The sequence below is a fragment of the Suricata suricatta genome, chromosome 13 (assembly GCF_006229205.1).
Source record: "Suricata suricatta isolate VVHF042 chromosome 13, meerkat_22Aug2017_6uvM2_HiC, whole genome shotgun sequence".
NCBI classification, from domain to species: domain Eukaryota; kingdom Metazoa; phylum Chordata; class Mammalia; order Carnivora; family Herpestidae; genus Suricata; species Suricata suricatta.
In genome coordinates this window covers 20,067,048-20,081,795 of record NC_043712.1, presented here as the reverse complement: position 1 = coordinate 20,081,795, position 14,748 = coordinate 20,067,048, and the positions used below count along the sequence as shown (strand labels likewise).

Sequence of the window (14,748 nt, the reverse complement as noted above, 5' to 3'; positions counted from 1 at the left end):
AGGTAACATACATGCCAAATATTATTACCTTATATTACAAAACCATTTTTGCGCTTAAGTCTGCCTAAGTCCCTGGATTTAGTGGAACAACTTAAATTTTAATACAATTCAGCTGTATTTTTTATCTATGACTCATGAGTAGAAAATAATAATAAGGGCACCTGGTTGGCTCAGTCGGTTAAGCGTCCAAATTCAGCTGAGCTCAGGATCTTATGGCTCATGAATTCAAGCCCCGCATCAGGCTCTGTGTTTACAGTTCAGAGCCTGGAGCCTGCTTTGGAATTTGTGTCTCCCTCTCTCTCTGCCCCTTACCCACACCTGCTCTGTCTCTCTCTCTCTCTCTCAAAAGTAAACATTAAAAATAACTTTTAATTAAAAAAATAATAACTAGGTATGCAGTGGAAAATAGGTCTCATGTGCAAACCCAAACTGATTCACAGTACCTTCTGGAATGCATGGTTTTTTTTAATGTTTATTTAGTTGGGGGAGACAGAGAGAGAGCGTGAGAGAGAGCAAGCATGAGCAGTGGACGGGCAGACAGAGAAGGAGACACAGAATCCGAAGCAGGCTGCAGGCTCTGAGCTGTCAGCACAGAGCCCGATATGGGGCTCAAACCATTAACAGTGAGATTATGACCTGAGCTGAAGTTGGACGCTTAACTGACTGAGCCACCCGGGCGCCCCTAGAATGTATGCTTAAGGGTGATTCTGAGGCCGCGTCTAGATTCACTCAGAATGAGGGTGTGACCCATTAGCAGTGTTTGCTATTGGGTAAGAACAGAAGTAGTGGCATTTGTTACCGTATATTTGAAACCCCAGACTGAAGTGTTTGTATATAAGTGCTCTGAATATGAGACAAAATGGAGTGACTGTTCAGAAAATCACTGTCATTCACCTATAGTCACAATTTATCTTCAGTCTTTTTAAAAAATGCCATGTAGAAGAAACACAGTATGGAATTATAGTTGTAATTCATTATTTTAATAAAAGGATATATGTTTGATAGGAAAAGTCTGTGAATTCAATATCACGTTTAATGCCATATCCTCAGATTCACCACCCTTCCTAACAGGCACAGAAACTTTTACTTTGTAAACAACACCATGGAGTGGGCTTGGTGAAAATTTTAATCAGTGTTGATGTATGCATATTAAAATGACTTAAACTGTGAAAATAATACATTTACATTATTTAAAAATTCACATACAGTATACAATATCTCAGCCCCCATTCCTGTCCTCGTGCGCTCATGGCGACCGCTATAAAGTTTCTTCTGTAGTTTTTCAAACTAAGTCTATTCACGTACAAATATATGCACACATATATACATACATACATATATACACACACGGACAGAGACAGACAAATCCACACCCTTTCGTACAAAAGTGGAAACATCCTATACAGACAGTTCAGCAACCTGTTTTCTCCCCTTAACAACGTGTCTTGGACATCATTCCCCACCAGCACCTGTGTGTCCTCAGCTGCTTTCATTTCATTTTTTCTCTTAATTTTCTGTTAATATTTTTTACATAAATAACTTTTAGAAAGCTTGTGGCTGACACAGAAGCTAACAAAGACATTAAGAAAGAGCGAGGTGATAATATCAAAGACGAGGCTCATGCCAGTGGCCACAAACATTTATACGTGGAAATTAGCAGATATGCAAATTCGATTCTCACATGCGGTGCTTAAGTACACAACACTCAGCGACTCAGGAATTGTTAGCATATGTAATCTGCCTCTCTACTGCTCTGATTTTTCAGCTTATTAACAATTTTAAAGGCTTTATATTTTGGTCTGAACATATAATTAATAATTGAGTATTTTTAAAACAATATTTTCTATGAAAGGTTGGTATCAAGTTTAAACTCTCCTTCTATTGTTTCTATTCTCTCATGTGTAAAGAGGTGTGACTTCTTATTAAAGGCTTTCTAACATCCTTAAAATTCAGACTACTTCTAAGGTTAAATAAAACCTTTAGCTAAAAGGTTTTCCCACATTAATTTCACTCATGAGATTTTTCCTCTGCATGAGTTTTCACATGTTTGGTAAGGGACGCATTTTGTTTGAAAGCTTTTCCACATTCATTGCATTCGTAGGGTTTCTCTCCAGTGTGGGATCTCTGATGTATAACAAGTTGTGACTTTACATTGAAAGCTTTTCCACATTCATTACATTCAAAAGGTTTCTCCCCAGTATGAGTTCTCTGATGTACGATGAGGTGTGACTTTTGGCTAAAGGCTTTCCCACATTCGTTACATTCATAGGGTTTCTCCCCAGTATGAACTCTCTGATGTTGAGTAAGGCCTTCGATTTGTTTGAAGGCCTTTCCACATTGATTACATTCAAAAGGACTTTCACCTGTATGAGTTCTCATGTGGTAAGTGAGAGATGAGCTATGTCCAAATGCTTTTCCACATTCATTACATTTATAGGGTTTCTCCTTAGTATGAGTTCTTTGATGTATAATGAGGTGTGACTTCTTGCTGAAAGCTTTCCCACATTCGTTACATTCAAAGGGTTTCTCCCCTGTATGAATTCTCATATGTTTAGTAAGGGATGAGCTATACTTAAAAGCCTTTCCACATTCGTTACATTCATATGGTATCTCACCTGTATGAGTTCTCACATGTTCAGTAAGAGATGAGTTATACCTAAAGGATTTTCCACATTCCTTACATTCATAGGGCTTCTCGCCTGTATGAGATCTTACATGTTGAATAAGGTTTGAGCTGTGTCTAAAGGTTTTCCCACACTCAGTACATTTAAAGGGCTTTTCCCCAGTATGAACCCTCAGATGGTCAGTGAGGGCATGTTTATGACTGTGGGCTTTGCCACACTGAGTACATTCATATGGCTTTTCTCCAGTGTGAGTTCTCTGATGTACAACAAGGTGTGACTTTTGGCTAAAGGCTATCCCACATTCATCACATTCATATGGTTTCTCCCCAGTATGAATTCTCTGATGGTCAGCGAGTCCTTGTTTGTGACTGAGAACCTTCCCACACTGATTACATTCATAGGGTTTGGGTTTAGCTGGAGTTTTATCACACTTAGTAGATGATCCACGGCTGGATGGTTTCTCATGTTTCTTTCCAGTTTGAATTTTATCGCATTTAGTATGGGATGAGCTACGATGAGCTAATTTTTCATGTTTCTTGCCAGTTTGAGTTTTGTCATGCTTATTAGATAAGCTATGGTTGGATAATTTCTGTTTCTTCCCAGTTTGATTTTTGTTTTTCTTTGTATCAGGTAAGCTATGGCCGAGAGATTTCTTGTGCTCTTTAGCTACATTAGGTTTCTTTTTTGCACGGTTTCTTATATGACCAAGTAAGTCTAAATTCTGTTTCAAATTCTTTCCGTGTGAATCAAATTTAAGCTTCTTTTTTGAAGGTACATGTTTTGTACTCACATTGATTTCCTCTAGTGAACTACACTCAGGGCCTTTCTTCTTAGTCAGACTTTTTTTCTTGACTGCAACTTCCTTTCGTAATTTGTTTTGAGATTCCTGGTGATTTGCTAGCTGGTCATTATCTTGCTGGACTTCTTCTAAAATGGAATTCAATGAGACATTCTTATGAATCTTTATACTTTCATGTTTTGGAATACAACTTATAAAACAAATGCCCTATTGTGAGGCTGAATCTTTATTCAAGCCTCAAATCCCAAGGTCAATGAATATTAAGTGCAAATTGTCCCTAAGCTCTTAGTCTTGAGGGGAAAGTGCTATAGTAAAAATAAAAAAAAATTGACAATATTAATTAGAAAAAACTTTTGCCTGTTTATCAGTATGGCCTTGTAATCTGGGATAGATGATAAAATACACTGAAGGAGCAGTGACTAGGTAAGAGATGAAGTTAAGAGAGCAGTGGTTGCAGTGGTATTTTTTGAGGTTTCTCCCCAGCCCACACTTTCCAGCTTTGATAACTGCCAATCCATGCACAGTATTTGGCTCTCACAGCCTATACTACATTAATTCAGCTCTTCAAGAAGACACATCTGGCTCGAGCCAAGGTGTCCAATAAGAGTCATCCTCCTAAATATTTAGACTCTAGTTTGTCTCCACTGGGTGTTACAATGGTATCAAACAAGTAACAGTAAAGTCATATCTTCTCTGTGTAAACAGAAAGTTCATCAATACGAAGAATGAAGCATATATCCACAGGGAAGCAAGCATATAAGATCACTTGTCCTCAAAGAGACCATTTATATAATCCCAATTCTTGATGGCAGTTCCTAGTTCTAGTCCCTGGTAGGGTCAGGCTGATGTATCCACCTTTAGGTTACAAGAGATAAACCTAAGTCATTATAATACATTCTTCAGTTTACTTGGGTTAGCCTAAGTACATTTTTGTTACTGCACTCCAAGGAGCCAAGATAGAGAAAATTAGGTAAGTCTACCAGGAAATATTGAACAGCTTTTAGGTAACTAAGGGAATAAGCAGGAAAGGGGGATCCACTGCTACCACTTATGATCAATATGATAATGACATTACTGCACTAACAACAACAACAACAACAACAACCAATCAACCACCAACAACGAAAAAACCCACAAAACTCAAAAACCAACCAACCAAAAACCAACCCTATAGCTGCGGAGTTCCCTGATGCTTTTACCATGATAAAATTCATAGACATGAGACTGGCCTAGAAAAGAGATTTCTCATAGAAGTGAGATTTACACCATTTAGATTTACAATGTACACATGTATTTGTTTCCCAACAGCCTGCTATGGAGCATACCTTTGTTTCTGCCAGGTCACTCTACTAATTACTAATCATAAATTTTAAGCTTATTCCCAGGTTTAAGTGATTGCTCACATCCTTCCCCCCACACGTTAAACAATTACACATTTTCAGGTATCTTCCCACTGTGTGTTTCTCTTCTCTGAGACCACCACCCACACTGACACATGGAGGCAATTATGTTTGTCCCACAGGATCCAAACTCTGGTTGAAAACAATTGATTGAACAGTGGTAAACATACGGACCAAGCTAAACCAATAATATTCTCTTGCCAAAGAATTTAGAACTGAAATTCAAAGACTTCTTTTGGCTAGGTATAGATATGACATGTGTAAAAACCCAAGCACTTAAGAGTTGGGACTCTTTTTGAGGCGTTTTTGTAGGTCTAGTTATAGTGGTATAGATATAACAGGGAGAGGCAGAGTTGCCAGCTGCTTTTTCATTTAGGAAACTTGAACTGGTATAAGCATTTGGGGGAAAGAGTAGAATGAGAACATGACAAAGGCAGCCTCTTCCAATGCCCAAGGATGCTGGAAAGGGTAGAGACGTCTTCTGGGAAGACAGGGATCAAAACTCAAGCCTTTCCCCTTGAGATGTAACATTATAAGAACCTCTTATAATGATGGAGATTGGCCAGCAGGAAAAGATATAAAGCACTATGAGAGAAATTTACCACGAGGGGAAAAAAAATCTGTAGTGAAACAGTGTACCAAAAAGGCAATAATGGAGAGAGGTGAGTCTCACAGAGCATGCGACTAAGACTGTAGGCTCATGCTGAACCTCAGAGAGTAACCAAAACCTGAATTTTAAGCTAAAATGATGGTAACTTCAGAAACTGAAGTATAAAGCTCATTAGACTCGGCAAATCATTGGAGGGAATAGAATAGTCTTTCCTTGAAGCAACTTAAAGTACTAAATGAGAACCTGAACCGAGAACAAAGTCACTGTAGCAATGACAAAGGGTTATTATTTAGTTGCAACACCAACTATAAGTGAGAAAAGTAAACAGAGCCAAAATTGGAGCCACTAATGGATGGATCAAAAACTCCATGAAGTCCCTTCCTTTGTCATCTGAAGGACTAGTCCTGGTTTCAAGAAATTCAATGAGCCTTGGAAAATTCAGAGGACACCTAAAAATATATTATAAACATTCTGCTAATTTGGGAACTATAGTGATGTAAATAATACACGGATATTTTAATATTTGGTGGTAACATCTAAAATGAATTATTTTAAAAATGGATTCAACAAATCAGCCTAAGAATTAGAACAATTTAGGTATGAGATAATATAAAGCTAGTTTGGGTGATGTCCGTGAGAACTGAAGAGAGCAAACAAACCAGGAACTGAAGAGAGGATAGAAAAAGAGAAGGCAGGGAGCAAAGATGTACCAGAACTCCAGGCTAGAAAGGCCTCAAATCAAAGTAGACCCTGATAAAAATAGGGAACGTGAAAGGAAGCTCTAATTTAGAAAGAAAGATAAAGCTTTCCATTTCTGACACTCTGAGAATGATCTTTCCTATAAGCAGGTAAAATAGGAGTACAACATGAAGAAACTGGAGATATATCTGGACAAGATAAATGTTTCTTGAAAGTCATCTGTGTAGATTAGCTTGTATTTGAACAGTGACTTTTTTTAACGTTTTTTTATTTATTTTTGAGAGACAGAGACAGCACGAGCAAGGGAGGGTCAGAGAGAGAGGGAGACACAGAATCTGAAGACAGGCTCCAGGCTCTGAGCTAGCTGTCAGCACAGAGCCCAACACGGGGCTCGAACCCACGAACCATGAGATCATGACCTGAGTCGAAGCCAAAAGCCAGACGCTTAACTGACTGAGCCACCCAGGCGCCCCAGAACAGTGATTCTTTAGAGCGAAATACAATAGGGGAAAAAAACAGAGATAGTAGAAGACAAAATCTTAGGGACACTTTAGCAAAGTAGAAAGAAAACAATCTGGTGAAGTAAATGTAACAAAGCATTTAGAAGATAAGATCGGATTTAAGTGGTATATAATTTAACCTAGGTCGGCAAGAATTTCATGCTGATCGAAACCACTAAAATATGCACTGGGCTCTCAGCATGGATCCACTGCACTGAACAGAGTGTCAACAACAACAAAAGAGAGGAAGGGAGAAGAGTAGAAATATCTGAAGAAGTGAAAAAACAACTCATCTGAAGGGGGACATGTTATGAAGCTCATGAACTTATAGGAGGAGCTGGAGCCCTTTGTCATAGAGCTGAATGGACCCCTGGTCCAGAACTCGGAGTACCTGAAGGAGGACATTCAGCAGGAGCTGGGGAGCTGCTGGCCTGGGTGCAATATCCTGCGTCAACACGGTGAATCAGGCAGATCAGTGTCCAAAGGGAAGTGCCAGGTGATGCACTCTGTCTCCTTGGGACCCAGAACAGCAGCTTTCAACAGATGTCCATTGACTCAACAGAACACTCTCCCCACATCCCACCCAAAACAAATGCTCAGGGTATGTTCTGGGATTTCAGGAAACAGCCCAGTGTTTTCCTGAAGAGTGCCATTTACATAACAGTCAATGGAGCTATTAAAAAAATAAGAATAAATAAATAAAATAAAATAAAATATGCACTGGAAGGTACGTAGTGGTTACTTTAAAGCCAGAAATGTACACAGAGACATGAATTCTGTGGGACTTGACTGTAGAGGTCAAGGAGTAAATAGAAATGATGATTCATTATAGACCACAGGTCTAGAGCACTTTCACAATGAAAGGAGGGAAATGGAAAGTAATTACAGGCAGGGGAGCATCATGCCAAGAGATCTGGAAAGAGGATGGATCCAAGAAAGTAAAGTTTGAACATATAAAGAGAGACATATGATACCATGGAGTCCCAGAGTTTGAGTGGATGAAGGGAAAAATACTGAGGATATTAGTAAAAACAAACAAACAAACAAAAAAAGAAGATAATAAAAAACAGCACTGCTTTAAATAAGGTAAACAGTAATGGGATTCTGAGAGCAGCTAGTAGGGGTCACTGGTCCTTCCGAAAGCTGAGCAATGGAGAACATGGATGAAGAGAGACAACCATATGGAAAGGTCAGTTAGGCATCTGAGGTCTCAAAGGTTCAGAACTCTTGTTTTCACCTTTTGTCCTAGCACAATATGACTGGTGTGGCACACCATATTACCGTTCCCTGTGGAACGATTATACCTCCCAGCCCGCTGCATGCTACCACTCGAATCCTCCCTGGGGACGGGTTGGACATTCCTACCCTGCTGAATTTAGGAGTGGCCGGGTGATCTGCTCTAACCAATTAACCAATAAAATATGAGCAGAGAGAGGTATCTGCCACTTCCAATCCGTAATTTTAGGTCATCAAGTGGTTCTACTCATTCTTCTTTCCGTCTGCCATGAGAGCAGAATTTGCCAAGTAGGGACTGTTCTTTAGATGTAGCCAAAGGATAATGTAGAATAGGGTTACAGCAAGAGCAAGAAGCAAATCTTTCTTGTTGGAAGCTACTGAGATTTGGGGGTCATTCCTTAATGGAGCACAATTAGCCTAAGCTAACGGATGCAAGTGGTATAAGCAAACACCCTACGTAACACTGGCTTATAACTATACCGAGCCTCATATGAGAACCTCACACATGGACAGTTCATAGACAGAAGAGATACTAGAATCTCCAAGGTGAGAGAATCTTTGTAGTTTGAACTCCTCCCCCAGGAAAGGATATTTTTCAACTGCTACTCCTGGTTAAGAAAGAAAGGTCTTGAATATTTAAGATTTTAAAAATAAATTATTCATTGGGGTGGCTGGGTGGCTCAGTCAGTTAAGCCTCTGACTTCAACTCAGATCATGATCTCATGGTTCATGAGCCCCGCCTCAGCATCTCTGCTGTCAGCACGGAGCCTGCTTCGGATCCTCTGTCTCCCTCTCTCTCTGCCCATCCCCCACTCACGCTCTCTCCCTCTCTCAAAAATAAGTAAACACTTAAAATTAATTAATTAAAGAATTACAAAGTTACCACCAAAAAACTAGGAACTTACTTCCATTGGTTCCTGTTTGCTTGGGTCTTGCTCCTTCACTGGGACCACTTTGTCTGGGTTTTCTGCCCTTCCCCGACCATGGCTCTTCTCCTTTTTCCAACTTGGAGATCATGTCTGGTTTGGGAGCTTGATATCCTGCTCATGAGAAAGGGTACAAATTGAGTGTTAGGAAAACAAACATCTTAGAAATCAAGCCCTAATATTTGGATTTGAGAGCCTTGAAAGCATAAAGAAAGAAAATATAGCTTCTGAAACTTCACAATGGCTGCCCATGTACCCCATTTTGAAGACAGGGGCATAAGTATCTTGTGTCCAACCCAAAAGGGATCACAACTCTGATTCATAATAACCACGGCCAAATTTATCAAGAACTTCGGAGAGAATAATCCCCAGGGACACATCTTGAATTACAAAAGAGCTGTCCTTACCCATGGAGGCAAGGTTGCTGTAGTTCTCCAGCATCACATCCTTATACAGGTTCCTCTGAGCAGGATCCAGTTGCTCCCATTCCTTCTGGGTAAAGGCCATAGTCACATCTTTGAATGTTACTGATCCCTGTAATAGCAATATTCCTATTCAGTCTAATGTTATCCAGATTAGTGAGTGATTTGAACAAGATAATAATGATTTGTTCTTACCTCGACCATTCAATGTTGATCATGATTTATATTGGATCCTAATTCTTTACCCAACTCTGCATTTTCTTCCCCGGACACAAAAATCATATTAAGAAATGTCCCTATTATGGACTGAATGTGTATCCCTAACATTCATATGTTGACACCCTCCCCTCCAATGTGATGGTATAGGGAGACAGGGCCTGCAGGAAGTAGTCAGAATTGGATGAATTCATGAGGGTGCAGTATCCATGAACAGGATTAATGCCCACAGAAGAGTCACAAGGCAGCTTGCTTCCTCTCTCTGCTCCTTCCGCCAAGTGAGGATACAAGAAGTCTGTAACCTGACAGGTGGTCTCACCAGATCCCAACCAGCCTCACACCCTGATCTTGGACTTCTCACCTCCAGAGCTGTCAGAAGTAAATTTCTGTTGTGTATAAGCTACTCAGCCGACGGACGGTACTTTGTTACAGCAACCCAAACTGACTAAGACAGTCCTACTGGTGAATTTGTTTATTCAAGAGGATAAAAAAAAAAAAATCATACAACTATGGGAGAGAAAGACAATTACCAAAAAAAAAAACCCAAAAAACAAAAACAAACCAGAATCAGCATTTCTCTTTTCTTCTATAACAAAAAACAGTGCAATAGTGTTTATGAGGTAGAACAATTGAGATCTTTGATTTTTATAGCCAGTCAAAAAACCATCTCTATGTGGAAGCAAAAGTAATGTATTTTAGGCATGTAAGGATGCAGAATGTATAATATCTATATATTTTAGAAAGGAGAGGGACAGGGAAGCAGAAGGAGGAGAAGAAAAGGAGTGACTTTTAGAGGAAGGAAAAGTGAATCAGAATAAAGATTTCAAAATTGGGAAAGACATAACGTATAAGAAAGAGCTATGAGTAATAAACCCAGTTCAATGTCTAGTTACATCCAAGTAATGTGATAATGTTCTTGTACAACTGATATAAACGTCCTTAAAATCGGGGCGCCTGGGTGGCTCAGTCAATTGGGTGTCCATTCAAGGCCTGTGTCAGGCTCTGTGCTGACAGCTAGCTCAGAGCCTGGAGCCTGCTTTCAGTTCTGTGTCTCCTTCTCTCTCTGCCCCTCCCCCTCTCATGCTCTGTCTCCCTCTGTATCAAACATAAATAAAACATTAAAAAAATTTAAAAACAAAAACAAAAAACAAAACCCCAGAGTTCTCTCAACTATGGAGACCCAGGGAACATATCAGCCCCGGCCTCTGATACAACTCCAAATCCCTATTCTATCCATCCCCAATCACTGACACCATCAGAACTCCACCAACAGTGGCCTTTACAGAAACCCCAATCCATACCAGCAAACTCCACTATACCTTCAACCTCTTCAGCCATTCCCTTCACCAACTCGCTTTACCTGAAATCGACCTGTGTCCTGAGGATCCTGGTCCCTTACAAGGCTCCCTGCTGGAGGCTGTTTCGGCCCAACCATGACTCATGGCCTTAAGATGAGGTAAAAGATAACTTTCGACTGTTTTTCATTCATCCTTCAGAATCCCCATCATGTTTAGAGTATCACCAGACTCAACCCATAACCCTCCATTTCAGTGATGAACTAGAAGAACTCACAGCCTCACCATAGAGGTGTACTCATAGCTACAATTCAGTACAGCTAAGGAAAAGGTGCATGGGGTGAGGTCTAGAGGAAGCCAGGCGCAAGTATCCAGGAGTCCTCTTCCAGGGGAGTCACACAGGACACCCTTGATTCCTCCAGAAATAAGTTGTGAGAACACGTGTGAAATAGTGTTTCCCAAGGAATCGTCTTAGAGACTCAGGGGCACTCACAGGCACCCTCTGCCTGGCGCACACAAAAGTCCCAGCTTCCCAGAAGGAAATGAGGAGTTCAGCATAAACTGTATTGTTTACATAGTATAGTTAAATATTTTTAATGTTTTATTTATTTAGTTTTGAGAGAGAGAGAGAATCTGAAGCTGACTCCAGGCTCTGAGCTGACAGCACAGAGCCCATCTCAGGGCTCAAACTCATGGACTGTGGGATCATGACCTGAGCGGAAGTCAGATGCTTAACTGACTGAGCCACCCAAGTGCCCCTACATAGTGTAGTTTAGGCACGGAGAGCCACTTTCATCATTTCTGGGAATGATGTGAAGCCACGAGAAGAGAAAGTTCTCAGACGTCAGCCAAAGGTCAACCTTGCAAGCAGTGCTCTTCTAAGAACAGCTGCTTGGGGCCACATATGTCAACTCTTCTGCACGCGAATTCTGCCTCATTCACTGCGACCTTGAGTACCAGCTTCCTCTTCCCCACAGCTCCTCCACTAACTGCACCAGTGCAGAAGAGCCATCCCACACCCCGGCCTTTCTCTTTCCTGACTCCAACAGTCTTTTCTTCTACACAGACTCAGCCACGGATCCTTCGTATGGGCATTCCTTAGAACCTTGCCACATACATTACAGCACCTTTAAAATCTACTTAAAACACTATCCTGCCAGCTTACTTCTTCTAGTACCTTCCATGTCAATATTTCTCCAGATGCATTCAGCCCTCATATTCATCTATCTCAACTGCTTTTTCACAATCTTCCATTGCCATGCAGCCTTACTTTTCTTCTGTCATGTTTAGATTTAATTCTAACTTCTTTTACCTTGGTTAGATGTAGTTCTATTTTTTTTAATGTTTTATTTATTATTGAGACAGAGAGAAACAGACCATGAGTGGGGGAGGGGCAGTGAGAGAGGGAGACACAGAATCTGAAGCAGGCTCCAGGCTCTGAGCTGCCAGCACAGAGCCAGATGCTGGGCTCAAACCCACGAACCGTGAGATCGTGACATGAGCTGAAGTCGGAGGCTTAACCGACTGAGCCACCCAGGCGCCCCTAGTTCTAACCCCATACACACTAAAACAGCTTTCACTTCTTTCCCCTCATCTTCTCCACTGTACTTCCCTAGCACGGCCTCAAACTTAATCAAACCCAACTCACCTCTTAATCTCTGCCTGCAACCTTCCAGGTGAACATTCCAAGAGAGAAAAGTCAAACTGTGCTGACTGGACTCACTTCAAATTTATGACACATACTTCAAATGGGCACCTAATACTGAGAGCTTCCTGTTCCTCTTTCCAAGATGATTATTCCAAACATTCTCCTCTTTCTCTCTGCAATCTCCACCACCTACTCCTTTCCCGCTCTCAGCTGATGAATTCGCCTTATACTTCCAAAAAGAAAGTAAGTGTAAGTGGATAAGAACTACCTTGCCGTGTTACCACCAGTTCCACCAATCTGTTTCCAAACCCCTATCATCTGTCTCCTTTCCATTTAAAATGGAAGAGGGGCGCCGCGGTGGCTCAGTGGGTTGAGTGTCCGACTTCGGCTCAGGTCATGATCTCACAGTTTGTGGGTTTGAGCCCCGCGTTGTGCTCTGTGCTGACAGCTCAGAGCCTGGAGCCTGCTTCAGATTCTGTGTCTCCCTGTCTCTGCCCCTCCCCTGATCACACTGTCTCGCTGTCTCTCAAAAATAAATAAATAAATAAATAAATAAATAAATAAATAAACAAATAAAATGGAAGAAGCGTCCCTTCTTTCACCAAAGATGTTTCCCCACTTATGTTTTGGATCCTATCCTCAACTGCTTTCTTGAGGTCATCACCCCTGCACATAACCTCTCTCTTTTGTACCACCCATTTTTCCCGTCCTTCTGAATCGTTCCTATTGATATACAAAGTTATCTTAGTATCATTCATCTAATGAAAACCATCTCTTAATTACATGTCCCATCCAAGGCCAATTTATTTGCTCCTTTTACCAGCAAGTGTTGTCTATACTCACTGTCTCTTTCAATTCATTCCAGCAGGATTTTACCCCCATCACTCCACTGAAAAAGCTCTTATCAAAATAACCATTGAGCTACATTTTACCAAAGTCAAATTCTCTGCAGTGGTAAGTCTGGGACTCACAAGAGCTTATGACACAACTGACTCGCATTGTCTTGAAATGCTTTCCTTTTTAGGCTTCTTTGACATCATATTTACAATTTTCCTCATATTTCAGTGACTGCTCCTCATACGCCTTTTTTTCTGTCCTCTTCCAGACCTCTAAATGTATGAGACCCAGAGTTCTGTCCTTGGTCCCTCTTCTCCTATCTGCCTGCTCTCTGAGGGTGACCTCATCCAATCTTATGGCTTCAAGTACCATCTTTTCTTTCTTTCTTTTTTTTTTTAATTTTTGAGAGACAGGGAGAGACAGCGTGAGCAGGGGAGGGTCAGAGAGAAAGGGAGACACAAAATCTGAAGCAGGCTCCAGGCTCTGAGCTAGCTGTCAGCACAGAGCCTGACATGGAGCTCGAACCCACAGACCGTGAGATCATGACCTGAGCTGAAGCCAGTCGCTTAACCGACTGAGCCACCCAGACGCCCCTCAAGTACCATCTTTACACTTGATGTCTTTCACATACGGATTCTGCAGCCCACACCTCTCCTAAGTTCTAGATTTATACATCTAATGGCCATTCAACATCTCTACTTGGCCATGTGATGGGCATCCAGATGTGGCCAAAACAGAACCACTGTCATCCACTCTGACTCCCATTTATATGCACCAATCTGGAGGTCTCCAACACACCTCTTTCGCAGAAAAAGGAAGCACCCTTTATCCCATTCCTCAAGCCAAAAGTCTAGATGTAAATCTTGATTCTTCTCTTCCCTCATTTTTCACATCAGCTCATCAGGAAGGCCTCCTGGCTCATCTCTAGATGTATTCTGAGTCTGATTTTTCACTTCCCTGCTACGACCCTAATATAAACCATCATCATCATCGCTTCCCTTTCACTATTGCAATAAACTCCGAAAGGACCTCTGCACACAGTCAGGGACAATCCAGTCAGTCTCCAACTACCACGGGCACCTAATCACGGGCTCCCAGAGACCACACATTGCCACACACCTCCCCAATCCCTGACAAACCACAAAGCCCCCATTTCTGATCCCCCACAGCCTTCCAAACCCTGGCCTTTTGAACCGCCCTTCCCCCAACCCCCAATCACTGTCACCGCAGATATCTCAAAACACGGATTTCCTTACCCTGTGGCACCCACGGACCCCGCGGGCCCTCCACCACTGCCCCCACAGGTTCCCCGGAACGCTGACCACCCCTCCCCCCCCCAAGAAGGCCCTCCAGCCTCGCCTCCAATTCCCAAATCGCTCGTCTCCGAGACTGCAGTCACCCTCCAATCGCGGACCCCCCCGACTGGCCCACCTCGGACCCCCGGCCGCCCCGCCTCGCGCTCACCGCGGCGCTGCCCCCCGGCTCCGACGCGGCCATCTCCGCCGCACACCCGGCCCCTTCGGCCGTCCCCGCGCC

General features: G+C 41.9%; 1 protein-coding gene across 1 annotated transcript; it reads right to left on the bottom strand.

The window, feature by feature from the left end:
- Positions 1-958: 958 nt before the first annotated feature.
- On the bottom strand, positions 959-14,742 carry ZFP37 (ZFP37 zinc finger protein). The gene is made up of 4 exons (XM_029920057.1): positions 14,677-14,742; positions 9,202-9,328; positions 8,774-8,908; positions 959-3,551 (listed from the first exon to the last, which is right to left on the bottom strand). Exons 1-4 carry the CDS (start codon positions 14,707-14,709, stop codon positions 2,008-2,010), a joined length of 1,839 nt encoding a protein of 612 aa, XP_029775917.1. The 5' UTR covers positions 14,710-14,742; the 3' UTR covers positions 959-2,007.
- Positions 14,743-14,748: the final 6 nt, after the last annotated feature.